This window comes from Schistocerca piceifrons, chromosome 3 (genome assembly GCF_021461385.2).
Source record: "Schistocerca piceifrons isolate TAMUIC-IGC-003096 chromosome 3, iqSchPice1.1, whole genome shotgun sequence".
Taxonomy (NCBI): Eukaryota; Metazoa; Arthropoda; class Insecta; order Orthoptera; family Acrididae; genus Schistocerca; species Schistocerca piceifrons.
Window position 1 is genome coordinate 845,580,905 of NC_060140.1, and position 16,852 is coordinate 845,597,756.

Genomic DNA, 16,852 nt, shown 5'->3' on the forward strand with positions numbered 1-16,852 from the left:
TAGAAGAGTATTCCTGGAGACACTCTGTAGCAATTCTGGACGTGTGGGGTGTCCCATTGCCCTGTTGGAATTGCCAAAGTCCGTCGGAATCCACAATGGACATGAAGTGATGCAAGTGATCAGACAGGATGCTTACGTACGTGTCACCTGTCAAAGTCATATCTAGATGTATCAGGGGTCCCAAATCACCCCAACTGCACACGCCCCACATCATTACAGAGCCTCCACTAACTTGAACAGTCCCCTGCTGACATGGAGGGTCCATGGATTCATGAAGTTGTCTCCACACTCGTACACGTCCATCCGCTCTAAACAATTTGAAACGAGACTCGTCCCATCAGGCAACAGGTTTCCAGTCATCAGAAGTCCAACGTCGGTGTTCATGGGTCCAGGCGGGGTGTAAAGCTTTGTGTCGGGTAGTTATCAAGGGTACCCGAGTGGGCCTTCGGCTGCGAAAGCCCATATCGATGATGTTTCGTCGAATGGTTCGCACGCTGACACTTGTTGATGGCCCAGCATTGAAATCTGCAGGAATTTGCGGAAGAGTTGCACTTCTGTCGTCATTGGTCCCATTTTCGCAGGATCTTTATCCGGCCGCAGCGACGTCGGAGATTTGATGTTTTACCGGATTTCTGGTATTCACGATACACTGGTGAAATGGTCGTACGGGAAAATCCCCACTTCATCGCTACCTCAGAGATGCTGTGTCGCATCGCTCGTGCGCCGACTATAACACCACGTTGACACTCATTTAAATCTTGATAACCTGCCACTGTATCAGCAGTAACCGATCCAACTACTGCGCCAGACATTTGTTGTCATATATAGGCGTCATACTAACTCGAATTCTTTACAGACGAATGGAAAAACTAGTAGAAGCCGACCTTGGGGAAGATCAGTTTGGATTCCGTAGAAATACTGGAACACGTGAGGCAATACTGACCTTACGACTTATCTTAGAAGAAAGATTAAGGAAAGGCAAACCTACGTTTCTAGCATTTGTAGACTTAGAGAAAGCTTTTGACAATGTTGACTGGAATACTCTCTTTCAAATTCTAAAGGTGGCAGGGGTAAAATACAGGGAGCGAAAGGCTATTTACAATATGTACAGAAACCAGATGGCAGTTATAAGAGTCGAGGGACATGAAAGGGAAGCAGTGGTTGGGAAGGGAGTAAGACAGGGTTGTAGCCTGTCCCCGATGTTGTTCAATCTGTATATTGAGCAAGCAGTAAAGGAAACAAAAGAAAAATTCGGAGTAGGTATTAAAATTCATGGAGAAGAAATAAAAACTTTGAGGTTCGCCGATGACATTGTAATTCTGTCAGAGACAGCAAAGGACTTGGAAGAGCAGTTGAATGGAATGGACAGTGTCTTGAAAGGAGGATATAAGATGAACATCAACAAAAGCAAAACAAGGATAATGGAATGTAGTCTAATTAAGTCGGGTGATGCTGAGGGAATTAGATTAGGAAATGAGGCACTTAAAGTAGTAAAGGAGTTTTGCTATTTGGGGAGCAAAATAACTGATGATGGTCGAAGTAGAGAGGATATAAAATGTAGGCTGGCAATGGCAAGGAAAGCGTTTCTGAAGAAGAGAAATTTGTTAACATCCAGCATTGATTTAAGTGTCAGGAAGTCATTTTTGAAAGTATTCGTATGGAGCGTAGCCATGTATGGAAGTGATACATGGACGATAAATAGTTTGGACAAGAAGAGAATAGAAGCTTTCGAAATGTGGTGCTACAGAAGAATGCTGAAGATTAGATGGGTAGATCACATAACTAATGAGGAAGTATTGAATAGGATTGGGGAGAAGAGAAGTTTGTGGCACAACTTGACCAGAGGAAGGGATCGTTTGGTAGGACATGTTCTGAGGCATCAAGGGATCACCAATTTAGTATTGGAGGGCAGCGTGGAGGGTAAAAATCGTAGGGGGAGACCAAGAGATGAATACACTAAGCAGATTCAGAAGGATGTAGGTTGCAGTAGGTACTGGGAGATGAAAAAGCTTGCACAGGATAGAGTAGCATGGAGAGCTGCATCAAACCAGTCTCAGGACTGAAGACCACAACAACAACAACAACATATAGGCGTTGCCGACCGCAGCACCGTATTCTGCCTCTTTACATATCTCTGTATTTGAATACGCATGCCTATACCAGTTTCTTTGGCGCTTCAGTGCAGTAATGACATGGAACGAATAAGTATGCAGAATAAAACCTTAATTCGTTTTTACAAATGAGTTCGCATAACCGCCCAATACGTTTGGCAGTAGAATCTTAAAACCTGTCCTTGAGCTCAAGCACGATGAGAAATGTTGAACAGAATGACTTCCTACATGCCTACCAGGATGGATTCCGATAACAATGTTCATGAAAAACCAACGTCACACTTTCCACACTTGACCTTCTAGAAGCCGTGAATCAAAACAGTTATGTGGAAGCAGTATTTCTTGATTTCGGAAAATCATCTGACTCACTATCACTCCTCTTCTTATTATCGAAAGTAATAGTGTAAGTGGTATCGAGCGGAATTTGTTAGTGAATTAATTACTTAATTACTTAATAGGGAGAACAAACCATGTTATATTTTTTGGAGGGTCTCCGACCGATGTAGACGAACTTCGGGATTTGCTTCAGTAAAATGTGTTGAGAACCATTCTGTTCAAATGTATTAATAACCTCACAGACAACATTAACAGTAGCTCTACAACTTTTGCAGATGATGCAGTTATCTATAATTAAGCACTATCTGAAAAAGTTGTGCAAATATTCAGTTATATATTGATAAGATTTCAGTGTAGTGCAAAGATTGGCAACTTGGTTTAAATGTTCAAGATTGTGAAATTTTGCGTTTTACAAAACGCCTAAATATCACTGAGTCACCCTTGAGATCGGTCAATTCACAAAAATATCAGTATGTACCATTTGTAGGGGCGTGAAATGGAGCGATCACATAGGATCAAGGTAAGGAAAATGTGAACAAAAATGTCGCTGAGCACTATGGGACTTAATATCTGAGGTCATCAGCCCCCTAGAATTTAGAACTACTTAAACCTAACTAACCTAAGGACATCACACACACATCCATGCCCGATGCAAGATTCGAACCTGCGACCGTAGCGGTTGCGCGCTTCCGGGCTGAAGCGCCTAGAACCGCTCGGTCACAGCGGCCGGCAAAATGTGAACACTTCTTATATCACAGTTGCAATGGATCGCTTAAAATCAACAGGTTTCATGTCGATAACAATTGAAGACTTACCTCAGAGAAGGTTGTGTATCACAATTTCATAATTTTTCAGGAAGTAAATGTTGTTTTCCTTTTGTATTATTTATTCATACGTTTTATTATGTCTTATGACGTTATGCAGCATGTATAATAAAACAGCAACACATAGCATATTTTCCATTATTTAAGAAGTTATCTTAATTTTTATGTGGCTTTCCGCATAAGAATGTTGCATGCCTGTAAACGTAGATCGTACAATAATGTCGTATACAGAAAAAATATGAGCTTCTCTTACAATGACAGAAATAACGGAAAATATTAACAGAATGTATTATATGATATACAAAAAATACTGCATATTTATTTAATTAACCTCCAAACAAGGAAAACTAGTTCTGTACAGGACAAGAAACAATAGGAAAAAAAATTAAACAGAGGAAAAATAAATTGAACTGCTCACTCAGAAGGCAAGTTTCCGCAAATTTCCTGTGTTGCACATCAAGGTATATACACATATGCCAGTCCCTCAGTTTCTCTACCGATAGAGCAAGAAGCTCTTTATACAAAAAAGAAGTTAGGATTGAGAATATCGAAAAAGTTCAAAGAAGGGCAGCGCTTTTTCTATTATCGCGAAATAGGAGAGAGAATGTCATGAATATGATACGTGATTTGTGGTGGCAATCATTAAAACAAGGCGTTTTTCATTGCCGCTAAATCTTCTCAAGAAATTTCAATCTAGAGCGTTCTCCTCTGAGTGAGAAAATATTTTGTTGGCGCCCTCCTATATAGGGAGAAATGATTATTGCAATAAAATAAGAGAAATCAGAGTTCGCACGGACAGATTTATGTGTTCGTTTTACCCGCGCGCTGTTAGAGAGCGGAATAGTAGAGAAATAGTGTGAAAGTGGTCTGATGAACACTTTACCAGCCAACAGAGTGTGAACTGCAAAGTAGTCATGTAGATGTAGGAAACCTCGTAATCAATATAGGGATGTTAACTTGAGGTCGATTTTCTCTTCTGTTTTTAGCAGAGAATGACATCCCCAAGAATGACTGACATTATGACTGAGGCGCAGATACAATGAATTTGGATCATCTGCGTTGATATTCAACCACGTAACTAGTAATTTACAAGTATGGGCCACGCTTCCCAATTCCTTCAAGAACATCGACGGGAACAAAGTCATTCTCGTTCATTTACTTTATAACGAAAGGTGTATTTAAACAAGCTTCACCTATTACATAGCCGGCCGCGGTGGTCGAGCGGTTCTAGGCGCTTCAGTCCGGAACCGCGCGACTGCTACGGCGCAGGTTCGAATCTTGCCTCTGGCATGGACGTGTGTGATGTCCTTAGGTTAGTTAGGTTTAAGTAGCTCTACGTTCTATGGGACTGATGATCTCAGATGTTAAGTCCCATAGTGCTCAGAGTCATCTGAACCATTTTTCGAACCTATTACATACTTCCATTCGTAGGTGATCTTGACGTCCATTATTCTTCTCTTCTCTGATTAGTGCAAAAATACGGCCCTATGGATAAAAGTGTCATTGTCCTGTTGTTGTTTTGCCCAAACCAACGGCCAGACCAAGCAAATTAGTATAGTGTACAATTTTTATGCTATGATTATATACAACGCTCTTGTACGTATCGCATTCGACGTAGTTTCTTTTGCTCCTTTTTTCCCCCAGGCACGTCTGTACCAGCTGTAGAAAGATAAGATTCCCCACAATCCCTCCCACTTTTCTAGACATCCTGCTTCCAGTTTATGGATCTTGTTTCCTTTCTGTGTTTTTAATTAACGACACAATACACACTAGCGTGAAGCTTACTTTTGCCACATGCTCCGTTTTCAAAGATACACAATGTTCTTCCAGGATGGCCAATCTTACAACTGCAAACAGCTTAACCTGTAAACAGAAAAAAAGACATCCGTTGCTATGATAACATGTCTCATGTGATGTACCTCGTAATTCCAGTGAAAACTCAGTATTGCCAAAAACATGACATACAACATTCTTTGAGGAAGCTCTTCAGTTATATTTGACCCGTTTTGGGCTTAACCCATTCTCATAACACGTGCCAAACGAAATACAAATGCCATGGAAGTACAAGCATAACGTCTGGTAGATCTTCTAAGTATAGGTTACGCGCGAAACGCGTTAAATATGATTTTTATTTTGTTGATTTTAAGTGACTTGTCGATACATCAATGATATAAGAACTGCTTAGAATTTACGTTATGGTCGCAGGCTCGTACGCGACTTCATATACAGGGTGTTTCAAAAATGACCGGTATATTTGAAACGGCAATAAAAACTAAACGAGCAGCGATAGAAATACACCGTTTGTTGCAATATGCTTGGGACAACAGTACATTTTCAGGCAGACAAACTTTCGAAATTACAGTACTTACAATTTTCAACAACAGATGGCGCTGCGGTCTGGGAAACTCTATAGTACGATATTTTCCACATATCCACCACGCGTAGCAATAATGGGGCGTAGTCTCTGAATGAAATTACCCGAAACCTTTGACAACGTGTCTGGCGGAATGGCTTCACATGCAGATGAGATGTACTGCTTCAGCTGTTCAATTGTTTCTGGATTCTGGCGGTACACCTGGTCTTTCAAGTGTCCCCACAGAAAGAAGTCACAGGGGTTCATGTCTGGCGAATAGGGAGGCCAATCCACGCCGCCTCCTGTATGTTTCGGATAGCCCAAAGCAATCACACGATCATCGAAATATTCATTCAGGAAATTAAAGACGTCGGCCGTGCGACGTGGCCGGGCACCATCTTGCATAAACCACGAGGTGTTCGGAGTGCCGTCTAAGGCAGTTTGTACCGCCACAAATTCACGAAGAATGTCCAGATAGCGTGATGCAGTAATCGTTTCGGATCTGAAAAATGGGCCAATGATTCCTTTGGAAGAAATGGCGGCCCAGACCAGTACTTTTTGAGGATGCAGGGACGATGGGACTGCAACATGGGGCTTTTCGGTTCCCCATATGCGCCAGTTCTGTTTATTGACGAAGCTGTCCAGGTAAAAATAAGCTTCGTCAGTAAACCAAATGCTGCCCATATGCATATCGCCGTCATCAATCCTGTGCATTATATCGTTAGTGAATGTCTCTCGTGCAGCAATGGTAGCGGCGCTGAGGGGTTGCCGCATTTGAATTTTGTATGGATAGAGGTGTAAACTCTGGCGCACGAGACGATATGTGGACGTTGGCGTCATTTGGACCGCAGCTGCAACACGACGAACGGAAACCCGAGGCCACTGTTGGATCACCTGCTGCACTAGCTGCGCGTTGCCCTCTGTGGTTGCCGTACGCGGTCGCCCTACCTTTCCAGCACGTTCATCCGTCACGTTCCCAGTCCGTTGAAATTTTTCAAACAGATCCTTTATTGTATCGCTTTTCGGTCCTTTGGTTACATTAAACCTCCGTTGAAAACTTCGTCTTGTTGCAACAACACTGTGTTCTAGGCGGTGGAATTCCAACACCAGAAAAATCCTCTGTTCTAAGGAATAAACCATGTTGTCTACAGCACACTTGCACGTTGTGAACAGCACACGCGTACAGCAGAAAGACGACGTACAGAATGGCGCACCCACAGACTGCGTTGTCTTCTATATCTTTCACATCACTTGCAGCGCCATCTGTTGTTGAAAATTGTAACTACTGTAATTTCGAAAGTTTGTCCGCCTGAACGACTGTTTGCAAAACACTCATGCAATCCATCCTTGAGTATTGCTCAAGTTAGTGGCACCTGTATCAAATAGTCCTGTTAAAAGGGAAGTTGAACGCGTGCTAAGCACGGATGGTCACAAGTTTCTTCGACCCACGACAGTGCTCCACGGACATGCTGTAAAAGTTGACCTTTCAAATACAGTTATTCCCTAATGAAATTTGTCATCAGTAATACTCCTCTCCTTCAAAGCAATAGCTAAGTTCATGGAATCAGTGGTAGAAATAAGAATAATTCACATGGAGATTTAAAGTCACTTACTTTGATGCAGTAATGCATCATTATTTAGGAATATACATTTTCAATAATTTTCCAGCAACCATAAAAATTTTAAACACCAAGAAAGTTCATTTTAAGAGGAGCCTACACAATTTATTGATAGCCAACACTTCCACCGACGAATTTCATAGGGAAAACTGGTGATGTACATATTTATAATATCAGATTACGGTGTTACGTAAAATCTAATTTCTGCACAGCTTCAGTGTGGTTGTGTAATCGATGTAAAGAAATGTTGTAAACTGCTCTGTTTCATGATGCGTGGCTGCAATATCTTAAGAATTATTCTACGCACCTCAACAAATTATTACACCATAAGTGAAATTATTGTAAAGAAATTTTCCGTGAGTATCATTTCACTTATGCTCAGTTGGAATGACTTTACATACTTCGTCAATTTTTCCTGCCGCAATGAAAAACGCCTTTGTTTTAATGATTGTCACCCCAAATCCTTTATCATGTCAGTGATACTCTCTCACCTATTTCGCGATAGTTCTTTGAACTTTTTGGATTTAATACGTCAGTCCTATCTTGTATGGATCCCACATCGCACAGCAGTACTCCAGAAGATGGCGGAAAAGAGCAATGAAGGCAGTCTCTTTACCAGACCTATTCCATTTTCTAAGTGTTCTGCCAATAAATCGCAGTCTTTGGCTTGCTTTCCTCATAAAATTATGTATGTGACCGTTCCAATTTAAGTTATTCGTTTTTGCAATCCCTAAGTATTTAGTTGAACTGACAGCCTTTAGTTTTGTGTGATTTATTGTGTAACCGAAATATAGCTGATTTCTGTTAGTAGTCTTGTGGGTGACTTCACATTTTTCGTTATTTAGAGTCAACTACCATTTTTCGCACCATACAAGTATCATGTCTTAATCATTTTCTAACTGGTTTTGATCTTCTGATGGCTTTACAACGTGGTAAAACACAGTATCATCTGCGAAAAATCAAAGTGGGCTTCTCAGTATGTCTCGTAAGTCGTTTTGTAGGTGAGGAACAGCAGAAGATATATAACATTCTTGGGGAACGTCATGTATTACTTCTGCTTTACTCGATGACTTTCCGAGGATTACTATGAACTGTGACCTTTCTGATAGGAAATCACGAATTCAATCGCACGGCTGCGATACTCCTTCGGCAGGCAATTTGAGTAAAACTCTATCACGAGGAGCGGTGTCAAAAGCCGTCTGGAAATCTAAAAATTTGGAATCAATTTGGCATCCCCTGACGATAGTACTCATTATGTCGTGAGAATTATGGAGTAGTTGCGTTTCACAAGAACTATATTTTCTGAATCCGTGATGAGAGTTTGTCAATAAATCGTTTTCTTCGAGATAACTCATAATGTTCGTACACAGCATGTATTCGAAAATCGTACCACAAATCGACGTTAGTGATATGAGACAGTAATTCATAAGGTTCCTGCTATTTCCTTTCTTGGATATTGGTGTGACTTGTGCAACTTTCCAGTCTTTGTGTACGGATCTTCCTACGAGCGAGCGGTTGTATATGATTGCTAAGTATAGAGCTACTGTACCAGCATACTCCGTGAGGAACCTAACTGGTGTACAGTCTGAACCGGAAGCTTTTCTTTTAAGTATTTTAAGCTGCTTTACTACACTGAGGACTACTACTTCTAAGTTACTCATCTTGGCAGTCGTTCTTGATACGTATTATCGAATATTTACTTCATCTTTTGAGGTCTTACCCGCATCGTACACTGAAGAGCCAAAGAAACTGGTACACCTGCCTAATATCGTGTAGGATCCCCGCTAACACACAGTTGTGGTGCAACACGACGTGGCTTAGACTCGACTAATGTCTGAAGTAATGCTGGAGGGAACTAACGCCATGAATAAAAAATGATCCCAATGGCTCTGAGCACTATGGGACTTAACAGCTGAGGTCATCAGTCCTCTAGAACTTAGAACTACTTAAACCTAACCTAAGCACATCGCACATATCCATGCCCGAGGCAGGATTCGAACCTGCGACCGTAGCGCCTAGAACCGCTCGGCCACAATGGCCGGCCCGTCATGAATCCTGCAGGGCTGTCCACAAATCCGTATGAGTACGAGGAGGTGGAGATCTCTTCTGAACAGCACGTTGCAAGGCGTCCCAGATATGCTCAACGCTGTTCACGTCTGTGAAGTTTGGTGGCCAGCGGAAATGTTTAAGTCCGTCGGAATGCAGAATGGACATGAATGGATGCAAGCGATCAGACAAAATGCTTACGTACGTGACATCTCTTCAGAGTCGTATCCAATGCAGAATGGACATGAATGGATGCAAGCGATCAGACAAAATGCTTACGTACGTGACATCTCTTCAGAGTCGTATCTAGACGTATCAGGGGTCCCATATCATTCCAACTGTACGCGCCCCACACCAGCTTGAACAGTCCCCTACTGAAATGCAGAGTCCATGGATTCGTGAGGTTGTCTCCATATACAATTTGAAACGAGAATCGTCCGACGAGCAACATGTCTGCAGTCATCAACAGTCCAACGTTGGTGTTGACAGGCCCAGGCGAGGTGTAAAGCTTAATCTCGTGCAGTCATCAAGGGTACACGAGTGGACCTTCGGCTCCGAAGGCCTCACATCGATGATGTTTTGTTGAAATGTTCGCAGGCGGACACTTGTTGATGGCCCAGCATTCAAATCTGCAGGAATTTCTGGAAGGGTTGCACTTCTGTCGAACGATTCTCTTCAGTCATCGTTGGTCCTGTTCTTGCAGGATCTTTTTCCGGTCGCAGAGATGTCGGAGATCTGATATTTTACCGGATTCCTGGTATTGACGGTACAATCGTGAAACGGTCGTACGGGAAAATCCCCGCTTCTTCGCTGTGTCCCGTCGTTCGCGCGCCGACTACTGTGCCATGTTCAAACTCACTTAAATCTTGATAACTAGCCATTGTAGCAGCAATAACCGATCTAACAACTGCGCCAGACACTTGATGTCTTGTATAGGCTTGCCGACCGCAGCGCCGTATTCTGCCTATTTATATTTGAATACGCATGCCTATACGAGTTTCTTTGGCGTTTCAGTGTAAATGTAATTATTTTGTGGAAATTTTGACTTATTACGTACCCATGGGTATGATGTGTTTGACGTATCTCTTTACTTTGTAAATATGTATTGTTGATTTTCTGTCATGTTCTACACGCCTGAGGATGTCCTCATGGAGATAAATGGAGTGAAAAGTATATGAAATCAAATCACAGAAGTGTGGACGATACGACATCAGTGCCTCTCACGGTGACAAGTTGAGGGTCAGAACGAGGAAGATTCCCTGCGGCTGAAACGGGATCCGGAGCTAGCTAGCTGCCTGGTTGTGTATTTTTGCGCCACGTCTTCCTGGCGGCCAGACCGCAGAGTTCCTGATGCGTGTGCACAAGCGACAGCACAGCAGATAACAGCCGGCGGCGTCTGGTGTGGACTGCGCTCTTACGCTGCAGTGCTTGTCGACTTTACGTCCTGAGCTGGCAGCCAGTCTAGCGACGTCTACAGCTGACTACCGGAGGGAATCTGGACATGCAGGTAAGGGCACCAGGCAGCGCGGAAGGGCGATGGCTCGGTCCGCTTGTAGGATGACCTGCAGCCCACAACACTTCGTGCAAACGTGACGTCACTGTGACCTCACACGCTGTATCGGAGATGAGAGGAGCCGTCTATCGACTATCCCGTGATCGTTCGTTTCTCAACAGGCGAGGGCGCTCCGCGAACATGACGTTCAAAACAATAACATCCTCTTCAACCAGAGGGTGTGGAAGTTCGCTTTATCTTTACTACAGGGTCCGTTAACCCAGAAATTTCTTCGTTTATAGTCCTGTAAAGTTCCGCTTTCATGTGGAGTGGGCTGGTTAACGGAGAGATTACAGTGTTTGCGAGAATTATGCCCGAATCTTAATGAAAAAGTTTTTGTTTGTTTATTTATTTACACGTCTAGTTCCAGAGGACCAAATTGAGGAGCGAATCTCCAAGGTCATGGAACGTGTCAGTACATAAAATAGAATAACAAATAAAATAAAATGTTCATGAATCCAAACCATAAGTTTAAGTAAACTCAATCAGTGCTATAACCTAGGAATCAGCTCAATTTTTCAAGGAACTTCTCGAAAGAAAGGAAGGAGTCACTCAGGAGGAAACTCTGCAGTTTCGATTTGAAAGTGCGTGGATTACTGCTGCTGTTGTTGTTGTTGTGGTCTTCAGTCCTGAGACTGGTTTAATGCAGCTCTCCATGCTACTCTATCCTGTGCAAGCTTCTTCACCTCCCAGTACCTACTGCAACCTACATCCTTCCGAATCTGCTTAGTGTATTCATCTCTTGGTCTCCCTCTACGATTTTTACCCTCAACGCTGCCCTCCAATACTAAACTACTAAACTGGTGAGCCCTTGATGCCTCGGAATATGTCCTACCAACCGATCCCTTCTTCTAGTCAAGTTGTGCCACAAACTTGTCCTCTCCCCAATCCTATTCAATACTTCCTCATTAGTTATGTGAACTACCCATCTAATCTTCAGCATTCTTCTGTAGCACCACATTTCGAAAGCCTCTATTCTCTTATTGTGCAAACTATTTATCGTCCATGTTTCACTTCCGTACATGGCTACACTCCATAAAAATACTTTCAGAAACGACTTCCTGACATTTAAATCTGTACTCGATGTTAACAAATTTCTCTTCTTCGGAAACTCTTTCCTTGCCATTGCCAGTCTACATTTTATATCCCCTGTACTTCGACCATCATCAGTTATTTTGCTCCCCAAATAGCAAAACTCCTTTACTACTTTAAGTGTCTCATTTCCTAATTTAATTCCCTCAGCATCACCCGACTTAATTACACTAAATTCCATTATCCTTGTTTTGCTTTTGTTGATGTTTATCTTATATCCTCCTTTCAAGACACTATCCATTCCGTTCAATTGCTCTTCCAAGTCCTTTGCTGTCTCTGACAGAATTACAATGTCATCGGCGAACGTCAAAGTTTTTATTTCTTCTCCATGGATTTTAATACCTACTCCGAATTTTTCTTTTGTTTCCTTCACTGCTTGCTCAATATACAGATTGAATAACATTGGGGAGAGGTTACAACCCTGTCTCACTCCCTTCCCAACCACTGCTTCCCTTTGATGTTCCTCGACTCTTCTAACTGCCATCTGGTTTCTGTACAAATTGTAAATAGCTTTTCGCTCCCTGTATTTTACCCTTGCCACCTTTAGAATTTGAAAGAGAATATTCCAGTCAACATTGTCAAAAGCTTTCTCTAAGTCTACAAATGCTAGAAACGTAAGTTTGCCTTTCCTTAATCTAGCTTCTAAGATAAGTCGTAGGGTCAGTATTGCCTCACGTGTTCCGATATTTCTACGGAATCCAAAATGATCTTCCCCGAGGTCGGCTTCTACTAGTTTTTCCATTCGTTTGTAAAGAATTCGCGTTAGTACTTTGCAGCCGTGACTTACTAAACTGATAGTTCGGTAATTTTCACACTGTCAACACCTGCTTTCTTTGGGATGGAATTATTATATTCTTCTTGAAGTCTGAGGGTATTTCGCCTGTCTCATACATCTTGCTCACCAGATGGTAGAGTTTTGTCAGGACTGGCTCTCCCAAGGCTGTCAGTAGTTCTAATGGAATGTTGTCTACTCCCGGAGCTTTGTTTCGACTCAGGTCGTTCAGTGCTCTGTCAAACTCTTCACGCAGTGTCATATCTCCCTTTTCATCTTCATCTACATCCTCTTACATTTCCATATTATTGTCCTCAAGTACATCGCCCTTGTATAGACCCTCTATATACTACTTCCACCTTTCTGCTTTTCCTTCTTTGCTTAGAACTGGGTTTCCATCTGAGCTCTTGATATTCATACAAGTGGTTCTCTTTTCTCCAAAGGTCTCTTTAATTTTCCTGTAGGCAGTATCTATCTTACCCCTAGTGAGATAAGCCTCTACAGCCTTACATTTGTCCTCTAGCCATCCCTGCTTAGCCATTTTGCACTTCCTGTCGATCTCATTTTTGAGACGTTTGTATTCCCTTTTGTCTGCTTCATTTACTGCATTTTTATATTTTCTCCTTTCATCAATTAAATTCAATATTTCTTCTGTTACCCAAGGATTTCTACTAGCCCTCGTCTTTTTACCTACTTGATCCTCTGCTGCCTTCACCACTTCATCCCTCAAAGCTACCCATTCTTCTTCTACTGTATTTCTTTCCCTCATTCTTGTCAACTGTTCCCTTATGCTCTCCCTGAATGTACAACCTCTGGTTTAGTCAGTTTATCCAGGTCACATCTCCCTAACTTCGCACTTTTTTGCAATTTCTTCAGTTTTAATCTACAGTTCATAACCAATAGATTGTGGTCAGAGACCACATCTTCCCCTGGAAATGTCTTACAATTTAAAACCTGGTTCCTAAATCTCTGTCTTACCATTATATAATCTATCTGAAACCCGTCAGTCTCTCCAGGCTTCTTCCATGTATACAATCTTCTTTTATGATTCTTGAACCAAGTGTTAGCTATGATTAGGTTGTGTTCTGTGCAAAGTTCTACCAGGCGGCTTCCTCTTTCGTTTCTTACCCCCAATTCATATTCACCTACTACGTTTCCTTCTCTCCCTTTTCCTACTGACGAATTCCAGTCACCCATGACTATTAAATTTTCGTCTCCCTTCACTATCTGAATAATTTCTTTTATTTCATCATGTATTTCTTCAATTTCTTCGTCATCTGCAGAGCTAGTAGGCATATAAACTTGTACTACTGTGGTAGGCGTGGGCTTCGTATCTATCTTGGCCACAATAATACGTTCACTATACTGTTTGCAGTAGCTTACCCGCATTCCTATTTTCCTATTCATTATTAAACCTACTCCTGCATTACGCCTATTTGATTTTGTGCTTATAACCCTGTAGTCACCTGACCAGAAGTCTTGTTCCTCCTGGCACCGAACTTCACTAATTCCCACTATATCTAACTTTAACCTATCCATTTCCCTTTCTAAATTTTCTAACCTACCTGCCCGATTAAGGGATCTGACATTCCACGCTCCGATCCGTAGAACGCCAGTTTTCTTTCTCCTGATAACGACATCCTCTTGAGTAGTCCCCGCCCGGAGATTCGAATGTGGGACTATTTTACCTCCGGAATGTTTTACCCAAGAGGACGCCATCATCATTTAACCATACACTAAAGCTGCATTCCCTCGGGAAAAATTACGGCCTTAGTTTTCCCTTGCTTTCAGCCGTTCGCAGTACCAGCACAACAAGGCCGTTTTGGTTAGTGTTACAAGGCCAGATCAGTCAATCATCCAGACTGTTGCCCCTGCAACTACTGAAAAGGCTGCTGCCCCTCTTCAGGAGCCACACGTTTGTCTGGCCTCTCAACAGATACCCCTCCGTTGTGGTTGCACCTACGGTACGGCCATCCGTATCGCTGAGGCACGCAAGCCTCCTCACCAACGGCAAGGTCTATGGTTTAAGGGGGGGGGATTACTGCTAAAATTTTTGAATTCTCGTGGTAGCTCATTGAAAATGGATGCAGCAGTATACTGCACACCTTTCTGCACAAGAGGTAAGGAAGTGCGATCCAAATGCAGATTGGATTTGTGCGTAGAATTAACTGAGTGAAAGGTGCTGATTCTTGGGAATAAGGTGATATTCAAATAGTTCAAATGGCTCTAAACACTATGGGAAATAACATGTCATCTGTCCCCTAGAATTAGAACTATTTAAACCTAACTAACCTAAGGACGGCACACACATCCATGCCCCAGGCAAAAAAATTCGAACCTGCGACCGCAGCAACCACGTAGTTCCGGACTGAAGCGCCCAGAATTGCTCGGTCACAGCGGCCGGCTAAGCTGATATTGTTAACAAGAAACGACAGTAAAGAGTATGTATATTGAGAGGCCAATGTCAAAGTCCCCAGACTAGTGAAGAGGGGTCGACAAGAGGTTCGCGAGCTTACACCACTTATTGCACGAACTGCCCGTTTCTGAGCAAAAATTATCCTTTGCGAATGGGAAGAGTTACCCAAAATATAATACTGTGTGACATAAGCAAATGAAAATAAGCAAAGTAGACTTCTTTTCGTGTCGAACGGTCACTTACTTCAGATACCGTTCGAAAAGTTCCAGCATTAAGTCTTTGAACAAGATCCTGAACGTGGGGTTTCTACAATAGTTTACTAATTGTTTTTCGTAATATCCTTCATGAACCCCACAATGAGATGATTTGCTGCTTTACAATCTCAAGGCAGCCAGCCAATAATGAGTACAGGGTGAACGTTAATGAAACCGGCAAACTGCAGGGACAGATTCCTAACTGTAAACTGAGGAAAAGAGGTCCTATGAGCTAGTGTCCGGAAATGAGAGGTGTGCGTGCAACGACAACAAAATGGTTCAAATGGCTCTAACCACTATGGGACTTAACTTCTGAGCTCACCCAAATCGCCCGACATGAATCCCATTGAACATTTATGGGACAATATCGACAGATCAGTTCGCGCAGAAAATCCTACGCCGGCAACACGTTCTCAATTATGGATGCCTAAAGAGGTAACATGGTCAATATTTCTGCAAGGGACTTCCAACGACCTCTTGAGCCCATGTCTTGTCGAGTTGCTGTACTGCACTGGGCAAAACGGGGTCCGACACGATATTAGGAGGTTTAAATGGTCCAAATGGCTCTGAGCACTATGGGAGTTAACTTCTGAGGTCACCAGTCTCCTAGAACTTAGAACTACTTAAACCCAACTAACCTAAGGACATCACACACATCCATGCCCGAGGCAGAATTAGAACCTGCGACCGTAGCGGTCGCGCGGTTCCAGACAGAAGCGCCTAGAACCGCAACGACAACAGATCATCCCGGAGCACAGTACAGAGCTGCATCGCATCCACGTCGCAACGCAACGGAGGATCAAAGTGGCCTCCGTGGGACTGCAGGTGGCAGAGATAGTAGCGGTTGTCATGCAGGATCCACATAATCGTACTTTGGCTTACACCATGTTGGCGGGCCTCTTGCCTGGAGCTTGTACTAGAGTTCGTCTCAATATCCCGTAGAACCGGGTCCTCCAGATGTGGTGTACGCACAGTCCGCCGCCTCCCTGCGCATTCGTCTGTCTGAAAGGACCCACGATCACACAAACGCCAAAAAAGGGCTTGAAAGGTTGTGTGATGTGGTTGGTGTCTGTGAGGGTATTTGTTTTGGTATAGCCGTGCTGCCTCTCGACCGTTTGCATCTGCTCTGTCGTACACAAACACCATCTCGGCTTGTTCCCGACATGAATACAGGACCATTCTGCTGCCTGCAGTACGCTGTGTCAGTCACACAGCCTGCAACACACAATGAATACACGGCACGTGGTCAGAGGAGCTTTCACACGTCAGCACCGTCTACCACGGCAACGATGCATTTCCGGAGGCATGTTCATAGGAAATTTTTTGCTCCATTTCTAGTGAGAAATCCGACCCAGCAGTTTGTCGGTTTTATTAATATTCACCCTGTATGTTCAACTGTGTTCTTGAAGGTGGCTCAACAATATAAATTAATGTTCAGCGATTTTGAAAAGTAGTTTTAGGCGTTTGTCTGTAATTA

The 16,852-nt window shown here is 42.9% G+C and overlaps 1 protein-coding gene across 1 annotated transcript in view; it reads left to right on the forward strand.

Moving 5' to 3' along the window:
- The first annotated feature begins 10,665 nt into the window (after nucleotides 1-10,665).
- Nucleotides 10,666-16,852, forward strand: part of LOC124788254 — a 135,159-nt gene continuing 128,972 nt past the window's right edge. Inside the window, exon 1 of the mRNA XM_047255451.1 lies at nucleotides 10,666-10,796. Within this exon, the coding sequence (XP_047111407.1) occupies nucleotides 10,791-10,796 (6 nt within the window). The 5' untranslated portion in view covers nucleotides 10,666-10,790. The remainder of the gene's footprint in view (nucleotides 10,797-16,852) is intronic.